The following is a 15,605-nucleotide window of genomic DNA, read 5'->3' as shown; positions in this document are numbered from 1 at the left end:
AAACACACTCGGCGACCTGTCCACGAGGATGTCCGGTGCCTGGCGGCTGAGCGGCACCAGGCCCCGCGAGGCCTGCGCGGCGTCGCCGGCCAGACCGGCCAGACCGGCGCGCCACTGCGTCAGCGCCACAGACGCCAGCTCCGTCTTGCACAGCGGGCACGCCAGCTGGCGGAAGCACAGGCGCGCACGCAGCGTGCAGTCCGCGCAGACCGTGGCGTGGCCGCACGCGCCCACCGCCACCTCCACGCAGGGCTCGTAGCACACGATGCAGTCGGGGGGAGGGGGCGCGTCGGCCGGCACGACGGGCGAGTACGCCGGCGGCGGGGCGTGGGAGGGGGCGCTGTTGCGCTCGTCCTCTGCCTGGCCTGGTGCGGGCGCGTGCCGGCGGCCGGAGCAGCGGCCCCTGGCGGCGGCCGCGCGGGGTTGGGCCCCTCGGCCCCCTCGCCTGGGGGCCAGGGGGCGGGGGAGTGGCGCGCTCTCTCCATCCAGGCGTCCGGCGCCTGGGGCCGGCTCCGAGCCCGTCGCATCACCGCGCGACGGCGGTCGAGGGTGCTGCGCGGTCTCCACTCCCAGAGGCCGCGCATCGCCTCTTGGAGGATGCGGGTGGGGTCCTCGCCCTGGGAAGCCCACATGCCGCCCAGGGGACATATCCGCCGTCCTCTCGTGACCTAGGGCGGGGGCGTGCGATCCTCTCCCCCTACCACGACCCCGGCCGCGGGAGCGTGGAGGCCGGGCAGCCTGGGGTCCAGCTGCAGTCTGGGACCTCCCCTCCGACTGTCTCGGCAGGGGTGCGTGCCCTGACTCTCCGGTCTCCGCCATCCCGCAGTCCACGACTGGATCGAGGGAGCGTATCGGCAGTGAAGCTTGCGGTTGAGAAGGAGGAGGGTGGTACAGGGTCAGTTCCTGCGTGCGTTGCGCGCCCGGGCTGGATGTCTGACTCGGGCAGAACAGCAAGTCAGTGTTAGCAATGCACGAAAATTTCTCGAGAGACTATACGGTTTAAATTGCCATTCAGGTAGCGCTTGGCCCTGAAATCCTTTCTAGTTGTGGCAAGGACAGGACCGTGAGGATGGAGCTGGCATGAAGTGGGCATGCTGTGCTGCACACCCCCGGAACACAGGAAGCGTCCGCAAGGGTGGTGCACTCACGTCGAAGGGGCATTCATCCTGTTCGCATGTGATGCACTGTGATAATTCTTAGCGCTCAGGGCCACGCATGGAGCACGAGTGATTCGATGAGCTCGGGAGGCACTTCCGCGAGAGCTAGGCCGGTATGCAGGCGCATTAGCTTGTCCATCAAAGCTCGTCGTCGAGGCAGCCAGCGTTAATGCTTCCTTAGATTAAATGTTCTTGAAAGTTTCATTCAATTGACTGCAAGAGAGGTAGTCTCGTTCCCAAAGTAATTAAGTCTTATCGCAGTGGAACGCGCATCACCTGGTGAACTACGCAACAAGCAAAGTTGGCAGAAATCCTTTTCTACGACGTCAGTATCCATTTATATGTTGAAATGAAGCCATGCGACAAGTAGTTGTACCGAAAAGATGACGGAGATGGAGATCCGAGTCCTGACATCCCCCGGGGATGGAGTGGGACCAGCAATACTGCTGGACCTTCCACACCTGCGCCCCAGTGTACAATACATGTTTGGAGCTCCGGAGGGCATATCCAGGCTGGCGCTGGAGCAGCGACAGCGCCCGGGCTTGGGGCTCCGGGCAGTGTTTGGTTACCAAGCCCGGGGTCTGCAGGTAGTGGAGCTACTGAAGGGGTGCAGGGGACTGCTGCATCCTGTGCGGTCAGAAGGCCTTTGCTGACCAGCCTCATGTCATATCACACCTGCAGACGGGGTTGGCAGGGCTCCTCATGCGCCTGCGTGGCGATGGAGTGGGGCAGGTCCATGTGACCGGACCAGCCGGTGAGGAGTGTGGAGTGCATCTGGTGCCTGCTCATGCCATTCAGGCTCCTCTGCTGCCGCTATTTGAGTGGGCGAGTGGAGTACTGAAAACATGGGCAACCCTCTTCACCCATCCCCCAGGAACTGTGAGGGACGTGGCAGCCCTACAGCACTTTGTGCAGTGGAAGACACCGCACGTGCTGGCCAGCGATTGCTACCCCGATGGAGACTCCATTGTGTTTGAGGTGTGCAGGGGTTCCTCATGCCTCACATCTGGCTGGATAAGCTTGCAAGTGAGCACGACTTGCTGTACCGCCCGGGAACCCACTGTTCTGGCGCACTTGTGTTTCTATCAGTAGCTCGACGTCCACGACTCACTCTGGGGTCCCCCCCGGCCCCTGCACAGGATGATCTGGTGGCGGTGGCCATGCTCTGGCCTGGCCCCCGTGAATCTTGGCATCCCCCACACTGGCTCGACAGACGCGCGTCGCCCCCATCAGACCCCTCCAGCTCTGACGAGACGGGCAGCAGCGACGAGCCGTCCTCGTCAGACAGCGAGAGTGGGTCGGAGCAGGGCTCCGGGAGCGGGACGTCCTCCGAAGGCCACAGCCCTGACGATGCGTCCTCCAGCAGCAGCAGTAGCAGCAATGGTAGTAGCAGCGAGGCAGGGACCTCTGCCTCCGCCTCGTCTGGGAGCAGCAGCAGCTGGAAGGGTGGACCAAACGACACGAGGCCAGCCGGGCAGGCGGGGAGTCCTCGGCCACCCACCTGCCCTCCCCCGGTGCAACCTGGCCGCTCCAGCCCCGCAGAGGGGCAGTTCACACCGGGGACGCAGGGCCCGCGCCACCCCCCCGCGTCCCTGCTCCACTCTGTGCCCAGGAAGCGGGCGCGCGGAGCTGGGGCCCCTGGTCCTGCCAGGTGCGAGGAAGAGACAGGCACCGTGAGTCTCACCTGCCTGGGCAGGCCCCAGGTCGTGTCCGCGGGGCGAGCCTACGTCCAGACCCCCGCGGACCGCATCTCGCTCTACGTGGCGATCGAGGACGTGATCGGGCTCGGGAGGAAGGCTCCCCCTCCCCCCGTCGCCCCCTGCCCGCCCAGCCCTCTGGCGCTGCTGACCTGGGTCAAGTCGCTGGACAGGCTCGTGCTGATCGCCAGGCTGGCAAACAGAGTGGAGCTGGAGGCGCTGCAGGCCCACCCCGCCATGCCGGGCCTGCTCGGGCTGACCAACGGCGCCAGGCTGGCCGCCTGCTCTGTCGTGCTGGGGGAGGGCCTGCCCGCCTCCGACCCTGGCCTGGTCGACCTTGCAGCAGCCCTGCCCTGCCCGATGCTGCTCCTCCCCGAGCCCCAGGAGGGCCTACAGGCGGGCAACACCGCCGCTGCGCGCGTCTCTGCGCGCCTGAACCTGGCCGCTCCCGCTTTCTTCCCGCTCCCGCACGGACTCGCAGTGGATGGTACGGTGGAGGCATGCAGCACGCCGGGGCTCTGCACAGGAGAGCCCCTGACGGTCACCTCCTCGCTGGCACTGGAGTTCCGCGCGGGCGAGGCGCGGACCCCCAGCCTGACGCGCCTGGGCGTGGGACATGCGACCCCGGGCGAGGCCCGGGCTGCCGCACTGGAGGCGCACCCGGCGGCGGCGGGCATGATCGGGGTGCTGCACCAGGCCCAGCCGGAGGTGCAGGCGCAGGGTTATGACATACCTAGAAGTGCTTTGGCAGTCCCACCGCCACCAGACGGCCTGGTGCCAGGGAAGTCCCTTGTAGAAAGCCCTGCCGCGCGTGTCTTTGCTGCTCCGCGCCAGGGTGCGATGCTCGAAAGTCCTCCCGCCCGCCAACCCCCGACGCTGCCCCCGGCGGCCAACCGGTCAGCCGCCGCGGCCCTGCGAGCCAGGCTGCTGGGCAAGTCGCTCCAGCACGCTGAGCCAGCCGTTGAGGGAGGCGTGGGATCCGCCTTGCCATCCACCCCGGGGTGCCGCCGTGGCATTGCATCCACGCATGCTGCCGCCAGCGGGAGGCTGGCATCGGATCAGCATTCTGGTGCAGCGACAGGAGTCGGTGCGCTTACCCCTGCACCGCACCCGCCCGTCGACCCCACTACAGACCCATCCCTGACCAAGCCGCCTACCCCCCGCGGCAGCCTCGAGGAGAATGTTCAACGCCGGCCTCACCCACAAGGCGCCCTTCCAGCAACGCCTCCCAGAGCCGGGCAGGCCTCGACGGGGAGCACCCCTCCAGCGCAGCCGCCGCCCCCACCTGGCCACCCCCCAGCCAAGGCCGACCTGCCATCCCTCCACTTTCTGGGCACGGGTTCGGCCGAGCCCTCCAAGTATCGTTCGGCCAGCGCCATCTGGCTCAGGTGAGATGCTGGCTTTGCGAGTCCCATGTGCGTTTTGGGGTTAAGGGAAGGCATATGGGGAGGGCCCCATGGTTGGCCGCGGCGGGGAGGCAGGGGCTTCGCTGAACCCACCGGTGCGAGGTCGCCGCAGGTCGGCCAGGCATGACGAGAATATCCCTCACCCATCCCGACAAACCCCTTTCCACTGCAGCCTGGACCCCTCCTCCAGCATCCTGCTGGACTGCGGGGAGGGCACCGCGGGTCAGCTCACGCGCACGCTCGGCGCCGTGGCGGCGCGCACCCTGCTGGCCACGCTGCGCGTGCTCTGGGTGTCCCATCGCCATGCGGGTACGAATGGGGGTGGCGGGGGGGAAGCAGTGGGGCACGATGCGTCACCTTTCTACGCGCCCATCCCCGGCTTGGCGTGCGGCATGGGGTCCGTGGGTCACCCAGAGCCCATGTGCCTGCCTGCAAGAGAGCTCCCGTGCGAATCCAGCATGAGCCCTTCGCTTCAAGCCACTTCCAGGCCCTGCCCTTCCCTCCCACCCACCCCCCACGGCGCTCGCAGACCACATGGGCGGTGTGCCTGGAGTCCTGAGGGCCGTGCCGGAAGGCACCCCCCCGCCCCTCGTCGTAGGGCCCAGGTCCCTCCGCGACTGGCTGGCGGCCTGCGGCGGGGAGGACTTGCGCTACGAGTTCCTGCATGCCGGCTGCCTGCGCAGGCCCGGTGAGGATTTTGGTGTGGGCTTGGGCGGGGGTTAGTGAATTTTCGTCAATGCCCAGTGGCCCTGCACTCTGCGTGCGATGCAGCCTCTCCCAACCACCTCCATTCTCTCAATTCCACACACACAATCGGCCGCTTCCCCTGGCAGGCCACCTGGCGGCCGCCAGGCTGGCGGCCGCGCTGAGCGGCGCCGCGCGCCTGGCCGCCTGCCCCGCGCGCCACTGCAGCGACGCCTGGAGCCTGCGCATCGACGCCGCCCGTTCCTGGAGCATCGTCTACTCGGGCGACACCACGCCCAACCCCGATCTGCGCGCGCTGTGCTCGCCCCCCCCCACGCTGCTCGTGCACGAGGCCACCTTTGGGGAGGGGCGGGAGGGCGAGGCAGAGCGCAAGCGGCACAGCACCACCGCCCAGGCGCTGGAGCTGGCGCAGATCGCGCGCCCATGGGCCACCATCCTCACGCACTTCAGCCAGCGGTATCCGGGGTACCCCGAGGGCGTGCCCCTGGACGGCAACAGCCCCGCCGTCGCCGCCGCCTTTGACGGCATGGTGGTGTCCCTGCGGCTGCTGCACGCCCTGGCGGCTACGCAGCCTGTGGTTGCGGTGTTGCTGGACAGGGACGAGGACGAGGTGGTGGATGTGGAGGGGGGGCAGGAGCCGTGATGAGACCCAGATGCTCTGGAAACTGTCTCAGCGCAATGGAGAGTCTGTAATGGTGCTGCAGAAGATAAATGGTCAGAGATGCCCATACAGGGCATCGAGGAAAAGCGTCCGAGGGAGATGCAGGTGCTCACCGGCACCTGCATGCAGCCAGTGTCCGGACGAACCCCACGCGCGGTGGTCGAGCTGCTGCTCCGACACACGCGCGCCCAGACGATGCCCATCGCCTTCAACCAGTGCCTCCTTGGGCCTGAGCCGCGTCTTAGTGCCCTCCCCTTCCCAGCATGCGGGCGCTGGTGTGTTGCGCCTGGCTATGGATCCTTGTGGTCCTGGCCCCTGGCTCCACGGCCAACAGGCTCATCACCACCCTGTCTCTGGACACGAAGGACGGCGCGGAACGGATATTCCTGCACACCGATTTCGGTGCCATTCCCATCCGACTGCTGCCGGAGAATGCTCCCACCGTGGTCGCGGCAGTGAGGGAAATGGTGGCGAGACCCGGCTCCTGCGCAGACTGTGCCTTTTACCGGAACGAAGCCAGGCCCAAGGTGCGTCATTCAGGATATAACAGTTGAATTCGTGCCCTGTGTGTCGCTCACGACGCCTTCTTGGGCCCCCATACACAAGGTGGTGCAGCACCTAACTGCCAAATCCCATACCCGCTCACCCCTGTGCACAGAAGAAGGAAGGCCTTGGGCCACCCTATGGGCTTCTGCAGGGCCGACTGGACCTGACCAAGCCCTACCCTGCGGTGGAGGGGTCCCTCCAAGTAAAGTGTGTGCGGTGCCGGAGATATGTATCCGGGAGAGGAATGGAGGGAGGGGTGCGGTGATGGTGCTGGCATGAGCTGAGCTGTGCGGCCTGGAGCACAGGGCGCCGCACCCTGATCCCCCGTGCCTCCCAATGCCCTCATAGGGCGGGGCACGTGGCAATGATCCCGGGCACCCAGGAGTTTTTCATCGCGCTCAGCGACCACGCGGAGTGGGAGACCTCCCACGCCGTGTGGGGCATCGTGGAGGATTGGTTTGCCGCTGATTTTGTCGCCTCCCACGATTACAAGACCTACAAGCATCCGGAGCATGGTGGGAAGGGGTCCAGGTCGGGAGGGGGAATGGGGGGGTTGTATTTGAGCCAGTCGCCCACCTCCTACCCTGCGCTTCGGGGTCCAAGCGTGGGAAGATACATTCACTGAGCTGGCTCGGTTCACACTGCATCCTCATGCTTCACATCTGGACATGCAGCAGCTGGACTTTCAAAATCAACCATTTGCATCTTGCTGCAGGCACAATCATGAGGATGCTGGTGGAGGAGTTCAAGTTCACTGTGTCTTCCAGTGAATTTGAAGCCCCGGCCACCATAGAGGCGACAACGTGACCCCTCCACTCTGTCACTCCACATCAGGCTTGAAGACTGGTTCGGCCTGCACCGTCCGCTCCCTGCAATGCTGCAGCCTCCCAATGCATGCCGTGCTGGCTGCTGCTGGAGTCAGGTTTCCTGTGCTGCTGCAAATTCCTGGCCTTCCTTATTCAGCGGCATCTTGATTGCATCCTGCGGTATCCTCCTGCCCTGAGCACGCTCTGAAGATGGCTGGCAGGCCATCAATGGTGGGGGGATTAAAGAAAGCAAGAGGTGTGTGGTACGGGGTGTCACGTGCAGAATGAAATGAGGTCTGGAACGGCGTGCTGCTGTCCCTGGGGCTGGGTGAGGCAGGAGGGGGGTGGCGGCGGGGGCCGCTGCGGCTTGACAAACTCGATGGCCATAAAGTGTCCGTCATGCTCTAGTGGGTGCCCGATCCAGCCCCGCAGACTGGCCACGTCGTCCTCCGACCCGAGGGAGGAGAAGGAGGGCACTCCCTCTCCCAGCGTGTGCTGAGAAGGCTCGGCTCTGGTGCAGGGGCCGATTGTGGGAGCGTGAGGCAGTGCGACAGGAATACCAAGGCGGTTCCCATGTACTTTCAAGTTGCCTTTCCAGGTACAATCAATTGCGATACCCTCAGATATGCCATTAAATGTCCTTGAATCCCTGGAACTCACTGGAGTGTGCTCCAGGAAGCCTTGATGGGCGAGGACGGCGGCTCCAGATGCCCAGCATCATGGAAGAGGTCCTCCTTCTGCTGGCTCAGGGACGCCTGGAAGTCGGACTTGCCGGGGATCGAGGTGCACTGGGGATCGAATGAGGGCAGAGTTTCGACCTCGGATGGTGGAAAGGAAGTCCATGCCGAGTCTGCCTGTTTTACAACCTGGGAGGGACGCCTCCTGCACGGGTATCCGTAGGGGGCGGGTGGGGTTCGGTTAGCCCTGGCCGCGCTTGGGTGCGCAGCGCACAGCGATCCCACTTCGCGTTGTGCATGTTCTGGAATCACACCAGGTTCTAGGCGCAGGATCGGCGCCTCGCATGTGCATGACTGTAAGCGGGTCGCGCTCGCCGGCCGGGTGCTCCGGGTTGCTGGACGAATGTCTGAGCCGATGAGCAATGGAGCTACAGTGCTTGAGCTGTATCTATCCTTTTCAATGGGTTTGATTAGGTTCATGTCCTATTTGTCGCATGTAACTTTGGAAAAGGTTTGGCATTGTTGGTTCGAGGCATCCCTATCGGGCTGTCGAAAAAACCGGAACCGTAGGCAAAATAGAAAGGGTGCTCCGAATGGGGTTTCCTCCCGACCGGGGCGCGTTCATGCGATGATCACACAACTTCCACCCAGATCTACCTCATAAGGGTGCAAGAGCACCCACAACAGTTCTTGTATGGTTCTAAGCCACCACATGCCATGCTTGATGTGCTGCTGACCGTCGTGGTGGCATCAGTGGTCGGGCACATTCTGACGATGGTGTTTTGGAAGGCATCGTGTCCGGTCAGGGACCAACATGTTTTCATCACCGGAGGCAGCAAGGGGATAGGATTGGCGGTTGCCGAGGAGGTCCTGCGGCGGGGCGCGCGAGTTACGATCGCGGCGCGTAACAGAGATGATCTGAGCAAGGCAAGGGCCAGCCTCGCCGCTGCCTGCCCTGCCTCACGGGGCAAGATCCACACCGTCGCCGCAGACACCACCTCGGTTGACCAGGTATAACATGAAGCTGTGCTGAACGCGCTTAATCTGCTGTCGGAGGGTCCACACATATTCCTGAGCCCCTTGCCTCCAACCATGGTGCAGCTCCACGCCGCAGCCCAGTCTGCAGAAGGCGCCCTGGGACCCGTGGACGTGGTCATCTGCAATGCTGGGCTATCCTTGCCAGGTAGCCTCAGCATCCATGGATGGTCTCGGGGTCACACCGTGGGTGGATCCCGTCATGTTTGGGCCAGTACGCATCCCTGTGTACGATACGAGCCCGGGTGAACGCCCAACTCGCTGCAGGGCTCTTTTCCGACTCCAGTCTGGAGAACTTCCAGAGGCAGGCGGACGTCAACTACCTGGGCACCGTGAAGACAATAAAGGCGTTCCTTCCTGGCATGCTGGAGCGAAGACAAGGCCACATCTGCATCATCTCCTCTGCCCTGGCCATCTGTGGTGGGTAGGGGCCGGCGCAGTTGTGGGCGAAGTAGGTTAGGGGTGGGGGTTGTTTGCTTACGTACGTTGGGGCGAACTTTTGCACCCAGTTGTCCCTGGGCCAAGACTGAGCCGCTGCCTCCTCGGTGTTGGTGATGTGCAGGCCTCGCTGACGCCTCGCTGCCTGTCCCTCCTCAACAGGGTTCGCGGGGTACAGCTCCTACGCCCCCACGAAGTGGGCCCTGAGGGGCCTGGCAGACTGCCTGAGGAACGAGGTGCAACCTTGGAGACCGTGCGGGCCTGCCGTGTGTGGAAAGGGTCTGGGACGTCGATTGTCACAAGGGAGGAGCAACATGGTTCCGACATCGATGCTTGGGTGGTGTTGGGGTTTCACCTGGAGCTGGTGCTGTTGCTGTGCTCCGACAGCAGGGATCCCAGCGGCACACGCCACAATCGTTCATCGGCCGGTCACGCTGCTTTATGCTCATGCCCACCCCCCTCCCCCGCACAGCTGGCCGGCACCGGGGTTGGCATGAGCATCGGGTACCCGCCCGACACCCAGACCCCCGGCTTTGCCAGCGAGAATGAGCTGAAACCCAAGCTCTGCCTCGCTGCCAATGCGGCGCTGGGCAGCGAGGTCTTCCCGGCAGAGAAGGCAGGCAGGGTGTTTGGGAGCTGGTGGAGCCGATGTGTGCGTCGCTAGGTCCCCCGGCTGCAGGGACTGCTGTGCATGGCAGAGGCCCCAGTCCTCCCCTCCGGCTCCTGCGCTGCGGCACCCAAACCCTCCCTGCCCACACCCACTGAAGAACAGGTGGCTTGCAGCATCGTGCAGGGCATCGAGCGCCGGGCCTACCACATCAGCTCACCCGATTTTGGCCAGACCCTGCTCATGGACTCCATGACCTCGCTCAGCCCCAAGGTGCTGCCCCTGGCCCTGAGCGTCCTGCTGGCACCCGTGACCAACATCGTGCTGTCCCTCCTGCGCTGGAGGATGGATCGCGCCGTTGTGAAGGCCAGGCAGGGCGGGGCCAGCTGAGGCCCCGCCCGCCGTGTCAGCCGAGGCCCCGCCCGCCGTGCGAGCAGAGGCCCCGCCCGCCGTACTAGCGGTCTGGTCAGGGGGAGAGTCCCTTGTGCACTTTGCCTGCACTGCAGCAGGCAGACTACAGTGTGTGCCGCGCCAGTGCAGTGGAGACTGCTGCGCGTATCGTGAAGCTGTCATGCCTTACATTGGGCAGGCCATGCCCTGACCCGAAATACAGAATGCACCCTGCGAGTTAGATCCTGTGCAAGATCAAGCGCGTATGGGGTGAGCTGGCTGGTGCCTAGGTAGAAAGCGTAGCCAGACTCACGCGGACCCAGACACCGGCTTGGGCTGGTCTGCGTAGTAGGGCGCCACCTTGGCATTCACGCCGCACTGCATGGCCGAATGGGAGGAGGGATCCTATTCACAATGAAGTGCCGCGTGTGACTAGCAACGAAACACATGCACTCCGCGCGACGACGCACCTCCTTGAGGGCCTCCACGAGCTCCTCCGTTGTCAGCACCGCCCGCTTGTCCCTCACATTGTGCCCATCTGCCTTCAGCTGCGAGGCCGGCGCCAGCTTCCGTCGCTTGTGCACGTTGATGGCCTCGTCCAGGAGGGAGGCGATGAACCTCTGTGCCGCCAGGGACACCAGCCTGACACTGAGGGAGGGGACGGGGAATGGCTGGGTGTGGGCTGGGCCAGGCCTTGGGGAGGATGCACAAAGATCAAGGGCCCCTGGTTCCGGGAGGCGTACGTTCGAGTGTCGACACATTCATGACCAGTTCGGCGCAGGGCATACTGTGTCAGCTCATCAGGGACCTGCGGTGGGTGACGAGGGAGTGCCGAGGTCTGGCACCTTGGAGATTGTTCTTACAAGAGAGACCACATCGTTGCATGCAGTCCCATAAGCCGGAATTACTCCCATCTCACAGCAAGCTGGGCGTCCTCCAGACTGTCTATGAAGTTTTTGAGCTCCTCTCCCGTTAAGGAGGGCTTCTCCGCCATGGCACACCGCGACGGTCCCTCCTCAGTGCATAAGAGCGACGGTTGGGGGCCCCGCCCTGACGCTTAAGCTATACCAAGCCGGATATACTTCTTGTGGAATTGCTTGGTGGCTTATTACGCTGTGCGCATGCAAGGAAATGGCAGTCGACGATGTTGGTCCGAAAGACACGTGGCCCTACAAAGTCTTCCTCTGCCAAAATGGATGGCAGATGAGTAGCCAGGACTTCGTCATCGACCCACAGATCACTAAATATATACTTGTAGTCAATCTCGGTGAGCCGTTTCAATCCCTCCTAAGGAGGCAGGGTGGTACGCCAAAGCCTGGACGGGGGGATTACTACCAATCAACGGGCACCAGGGGCTGGGGCCATCGATTCGTGGGGCTCGACCCCCAGCCTGAGCATGCCGCAACTAGCCTCGCCAGGTGGCCTGGTGGAGGCCAAGCTGCGGGTGCTGTGCCTGCATGGTTATGCTCAGACGGCAGACATTTTCAGGACGAGGACTGGGAGCGGGCGCAAGTCCCTCAAGTCCCGCCTAGAGTTTGTGTACGTGGACGCACCCCACGACGCCAAGACCACGGGGAAGAGCTGGTGCGTGTGAGGGTTAGGGGGTTGAGATTCTGGCGCAGCGCATGTGGTTGTTACCTTCATGGGCTGGGTGTGTCACCTCTCATCATGCCGTCGAGCAGTATGCGGCGCTCCAGAGGTCCAGGCCGCCCACTATCAATTCACTACCCCTCAACCACCTACCGATACACCCGTACACAGGTTTGACTGGGAGGAGCTGCCAGCCGGGAACCAGCTGGGGTCCGACCAGGCCAGGCCCTCCAGCGCAGTGCGGTACAGCGGCTGGGGGGCCTCCCGCCGCACCCTGGACGAGGCCCTGGCGGCCCACGCCCCAGTGCACGGCATCCTGGGCTTCTCCCAGGGCGCCACCGCCGCAGCCATCTACTGCGCGGGGCTGCCGGAGGGGGCCCTCCGCTTCGCGGTGCTCGTCTCGGGATTCCTGCCCCGCGACCCGGCGGTGGCGGCGTCCCTGGCGGGCCCGGGCCTGGCCCTGCCCAGCCTGCACCTGATGGGTGAGGCGGACGAGATCATCCCCCTGGACCGCAGCGAGGCCCTGGCGCAGACCTTCTCCGGGCCACGGATGGCCCACCGTCACCCGGGCCGCCACCTGGTGCCCACCTGCAGCGGGGCCGTGAAGGAGGCCTGGCTGGCCTTCCTGGACGGGCTCCCTGCCGCACCAGAGACTTCAGTGCTGAATGGCCGGCCGTGATGGGGCATCTGCTCGAATGGGTGGGGTTGATGACGGGAGAGGTGTCTGCCCAAGTCGGGCACACTCGCCGCCTCACCTCGACGCTTGCGCCGGAGCTGGGCCTTGAAATGGATACCGCCCTACACATTGCCCTCGGGTATATCACAGCCTGCCGTGACGGATGTAACAGATGACTTGACGTCACCCCCCCCACACCCACTCACCCACCCACACCCAATGCACATTCTCCATCATGCATACCGCCGAGCAAGCACCCTCCCAGATGTTCACCGCCCCTGCATTGGTAGGGCAGGAAGCAGTATGAGAGTCCCGAACAAGTCATGAGTAGCAATATGTGGACGAGGTTCATGTTCTGGGCAAAGAACGCAGTGCAGCATCATGATGAATGCGTGCCTGTGTCATTGTTTTTCATCGACAGTTTCGCATGGTTTGCCAGCTGGCTTGATGTCGATCTGAAAGGCTCGACAAGCCTGTGACGTCTCAAGGGGAGCATTGAATGCCATCAGTATTACATTCTTACCTCACTGATCGGCATAAAGGCACGCAAGGCTTTCAACAGAAGAACAGAGGCATCCTCGAGGCGGACCGAGTCTCCCTTCCGCAGGCTGGTCGGCGAGGGAGTCAGGGGCGCCCCGGGAACCTCGAAACCTGCTCGTCCATGCAAACGGGGCAGCAGCCCTCCATCGTGGGCGTGCGTCGTGCGCTGCAGGGACAGCTGCGCCTGCTGGTGAGGGGGGGCCTGAGGCACTGGCAGGGCCTAGGAGCTGGGGAGCTGCTCGTGCCCCCCTGGGACAGGTAGCTCAGTCACCACCACCTCTGACACATGACCCTTCCGGGCCCACACCTCAGCAGACGGAGCTGCGGGGTCGGGAGCGCCAGTCCGGGGCCACCGAGCTGGCAGAGGTGGATGTGATCTTGGCCGGAGGGGAGGAGACCCCGCTCCTGTTCCAGCGGCAGCTGAACCGCGTGCTGGGCAGCTTCCCCTTCCCCTCACCAGGGTTCTGGGTGTCAGACCGGGCCACCGGCACCACACTCTCCCCGGCGCAGCAGCAGGGTTTCAAGGTGCGGAGCCGCGGAGGTTCGACGTCGCTGGTCAGCGCTCTAGTGTTAGCTCCACCCTATCCCACTATGGGCCGAACCCAGCGTGGCCCCACCCTCTCCCCTCGGCCCCAGGCCCCGCCGGAACCGTGTGCCTTCCTCCAGCTGGGGCAGCGATTTGAGGGTCGGCAACGGGTCAAGCATGGCTCCAAGGGCGAGCACTGGAATGTCACCGTCACGATACAGGTTGGTGGACTTTGTAAGGATTCATCAATGGCTCCGCGTCAAGGCAGTTGCCATGTCTGAAGCTGGACATAGCAGCAGACTGCAGGGCGATGCAGCTGACCGTGTGGCACTGTCCTGTTCTCCCCCACCAAGGGAGTGCCCTTCCCATCATCAAACTATCAGGGAGTGACGCACGCCATGGGCCGCCTGTGTGGGACGCTGGAGGCGTACAACATCCCGGACTCGGAACGCCCTGTCACCACCTTCTTCGAGGGTGAGATCGTGGACAACGTCAACCACACCTTCTTCACCTCGGAGTACGGAGCGTGCATAGAGTCAGACCTGCGGCACTGGTCTCGCTTCAAGACCTTCCAGGCGCTAAGACGAGTGAGGCGCAGGGCCGGGAGGGAGCGCGAGGGGGCAAGTGGATACACGGACTCTCAATCTGAGATTGGAAGTCTGGCTCGAGAATGTGGATCTGGTAGATCCGTCCTGGACCGAAATTTAGAGCCGGGTACCTCACTCGCCCCTCCTCGTGTCTCCTGACCCCCAGGAGGTGATGGCGAGCGGCGGCCGGCACTCGGGCCTCGCGCGGCACCGCCACGTGTACATGCGCTGGAAGGAGCGCTTCTTCGTGGAGGGCTGCGAGTGCCGGCTCACCATCGCCGGGTTCTACTACCTGTGCCTCGACAGGTGTGGCCATGTTTGGGAGGGCCCGGGAGGGTGTGGTGGTGCTGTGATGAGCTACAACAGGTCTGGAGTCTGCCGTGCTGGTGGAATCGTTGTGCCGCCCCATTGTTTTTGTTGCAGCAGAGAGGGTCTGCTAGGTATGCCTCTCTGTTCATGCGTATGTCTTGAGGCCATCGTGCCTTCATTGAGAATTCCTAGCCCTACGTCTGTAAAGGTCACACCTATCCTTCAGGCAAAGCGTGAAGCCTTTTACCTCACTCTCCCTTTCCTCCTTCCCTCCTCAGGATAACGGGAGCCATAGAGGGTCTGTACTTTGACCCGTCCAGCACCCCCGACCAGCAGCTCACGCTGGAGCCCCAGCAAGCTGCGGGGGATGAGGGGCTGGCATTCGGGCATGTCGACATCGCCTGACCCTGCACTGCTGCACGCTGGTGCTTGTAAAGCTGATGCACAGGCCAGCCCCAGAAGCTTCTATTTCCCTGCCTCACGCGTCGCTTACATACGAACGTGCTCGCGACGGAAGTGCAGGGCGGGGTGCCCAGATGAAATAAACTGTGAATGTGCATGCCGAGCCTGCACCAAGGTCGCGTGTCAGTACTGAAAAATGGGTGGCTCGAGGCGAGGAAAGGTCACTGCGCCTGGAGGGCCCCTACAATGGCAGTCCTCGGGATTCTCAAAGAGCTCGGAGGGGACGGGTCGGTTCCACCACAAGGCGCATGGCGACCTCTCAACGTCACCGGGCGAGGGTCATTCTCTCCGTCAACCGCTCAGTGGGCATGGGCGGCGCCCCGCCTGCTCACGAAGAAGTGGTAGTCCGGGCAGGCGGGGAAGCGGCCGGACGCGCGTGGCGCGTCGGCGCCGTCCTTGCCCCGTGTGTCTGCGCCGCCGCCGCCCCGCGAGCGCGCCTCGGCGCCGCTGGCCAGCCGCTCCGCGCCCTCCCACAGCTCCTCCAGCTGAATGTCCCAGGACAGGGGCCCGCCGCGGGACAGCGGGTAGGGCGTGGACAGCACGGCGCCGCAGGACCAGAGATGCTCTACCACCACGCCGGGCAGGAGCAGGGCGCCGCGCCGCAGCGCGTGGCCTGAGGAAATTCGGAGGCACGGGCGAGTGTGGATCAGATCTCCATCGAAGAGGGATCCTGAGGAGGATTGAGAGCAGCCCTGGCACTTTCTGAGGCCCGAGCCGGGCCCCCATGAGTGACACCCTGGGCGCAAGCGTATGTCATCCCGCACTTTGACCCTCCCCCATGCTCCCCTCC

General features: G+C 64.1%; 9 protein-coding genes across 9 annotated transcripts in view; 5 read left to right on the top strand and 4 right to left on the bottom strand.

Moving 5' to 3' along the window:
* Positions 1-632, bottom strand: part of F751_4779 (hypothetical protein) — a gene marked incomplete at both ends in the record, with an annotated part of 3,597 nt that extends 2,965 nt beyond the window's left edge. Inside the window, one exon of the mRNA XM_011400880.1 lies at positions 531-632. Within this exon, the coding sequence (XP_011399182.1) occupies positions 531-632 (102 nt within the window). The remainder of the gene's footprint in view (positions 1-530) is intronic.
* Positions 633-1,859: 1,227 nt separating this feature from the next.
* F751_4778 (Zinc phosphodiesterase ELAC protein 2) lies at positions 1,860-5,608 on the top strand (the record flags this gene model as incomplete). The annotated part of the gene is made up of 7 exons (XM_011400879.1): positions 1,860-1,911; positions 2,032-2,135; positions 2,861-3,593; positions 4,155-4,242; positions 4,433-4,569; positions 4,790-4,982; positions 5,173-5,608. The coding sequence occupies 7 exons, from the start codon at positions 1,860-1,862 to the stop codon at positions 5,606-5,608; spliced, it is 1,743 nt and encodes a 580-aa protein (XP_011399181.1).
* Positions 5,609-5,889: 281 nt separating this feature from the next.
* F751_4777 (hypothetical protein) lies at positions 5,890-6,979 on the top strand (the record flags this gene model as incomplete). The annotated part of the gene is made up of 4 exons (XM_011400878.1): positions 5,890-6,153; positions 6,285-6,379; positions 6,521-6,687; positions 6,888-6,979. 4 exons carry the CDS (start codon positions 5,890-5,892, stop codon positions 6,977-6,979), a joined length of 618 nt encoding a protein of 205 aa, XP_011399180.1.
* A 1,450-nt stretch (positions 6,980-8,429) lies between these two features.
* Positions 8,430-10,125, top strand: F751_4776 (3-ketodihydrosphingosine reductase; the record flags this gene model as incomplete). Its single annotated transcript, XM_011400877.1, has 6 exons — positions 8,430-8,666; positions 8,757-8,838; positions 8,958-9,110; positions 9,291-9,364; positions 9,601-9,753; positions 9,901-10,125. The coding sequence occupies 6 exons, from the start codon at positions 8,430-8,432 to the stop codon at positions 10,123-10,125; spliced, it is 924 nt and encodes a 307-aa protein (XP_011399179.1).
* Positions 10,126-10,434: 309 nt separating this feature from the next.
* F751_4775 (Transcription initiation factor TFIID subunit 10) lies at positions 10,435-11,119 on the bottom strand (the record flags this gene model as incomplete). The annotated part of the gene is made up of 4 exons (XM_011400876.1): positions 10,435-10,503; positions 10,596-10,773; positions 10,869-10,933; positions 11,045-11,119. The coding sequence occupies 4 exons, from the start codon at positions 11,117-11,119 to the stop codon at positions 10,435-10,437; spliced, it is 387 nt and encodes a 128-aa protein (XP_011399178.1).
* Positions 11,120-11,521: 402 nt separating this feature from the next.
* On the top strand, positions 11,522-12,394 carry F751_4773 (hypothetical protein; the record flags this gene model as incomplete). The annotated part of the gene is made up of 2 exons (XM_011400874.1): positions 11,522-11,709; positions 11,887-12,394. The coding sequence occupies 2 exons, from the start codon at positions 11,522-11,524 to the stop codon at positions 12,392-12,394; spliced, it is 696 nt and encodes a 231-aa protein (XP_011399176.1).
* On the bottom strand, positions 11,857-12,066 carry F751_4774 (hypothetical protein; the record flags this gene model as incomplete). Its single annotated transcript, XM_011400875.1, has 1 exon — positions 11,857-12,066. The coding sequence occupies one exon, from the start codon at positions 12,064-12,066 to the stop codon at positions 11,857-11,859; it is 210 nt and encodes a 69-aa protein (XP_011399177.1).
* Positions 12,395-13,052: 658 nt separating the features above from the next.
* Positions 13,053-14,758, top strand: F751_4772 (Glucose-induced degradation protein 4-like protein; the record flags this gene model as incomplete). The annotated part of the gene is made up of 6 exons (XM_011400873.1): positions 13,053-13,121; positions 13,247-13,456; positions 13,568-13,678; positions 13,841-14,044; positions 14,211-14,350; positions 14,632-14,758. The coding sequence occupies 6 exons, from the start codon at positions 13,053-13,055 to the stop codon at positions 14,756-14,758; spliced, it is 861 nt and encodes a 286-aa protein (XP_011399175.1).
* Positions 14,759-15,114: 356 nt separating this feature from the next.
* Positions 15,115-15,605, bottom strand: part of F751_4771 (hypothetical protein) — a gene marked incomplete at both ends in the record, with an annotated part of 3,492 nt that continues 3,001 nt past the window's right edge. Inside the window, one exon of the mRNA XM_011400872.1 lies at positions 15,115-15,210. Within this exon, the coding sequence (XP_011399174.1) occupies positions 15,115-15,210 (96 nt within the window). The remainder of the gene's footprint in view (positions 15,211-15,605) is intronic.

Source organism: Auxenochlorella protothecoides (assembly GCF_000733215.1).
Source record: "Auxenochlorella protothecoides strain 0710 unplaced genomic scaffold scaffold54, whole genome shotgun sequence".
Taxonomy (NCBI): domain Eukaryota; kingdom Viridiplantae; phylum Chlorophyta; class Trebouxiophyceae; order Chlorellales; family Chlorellaceae; genus Auxenochlorella; species Auxenochlorella protothecoides.
Note: the sequence above shows the minus strand (reverse complement) of the source record. Positions and strands in the feature narration are given on the sequence as shown.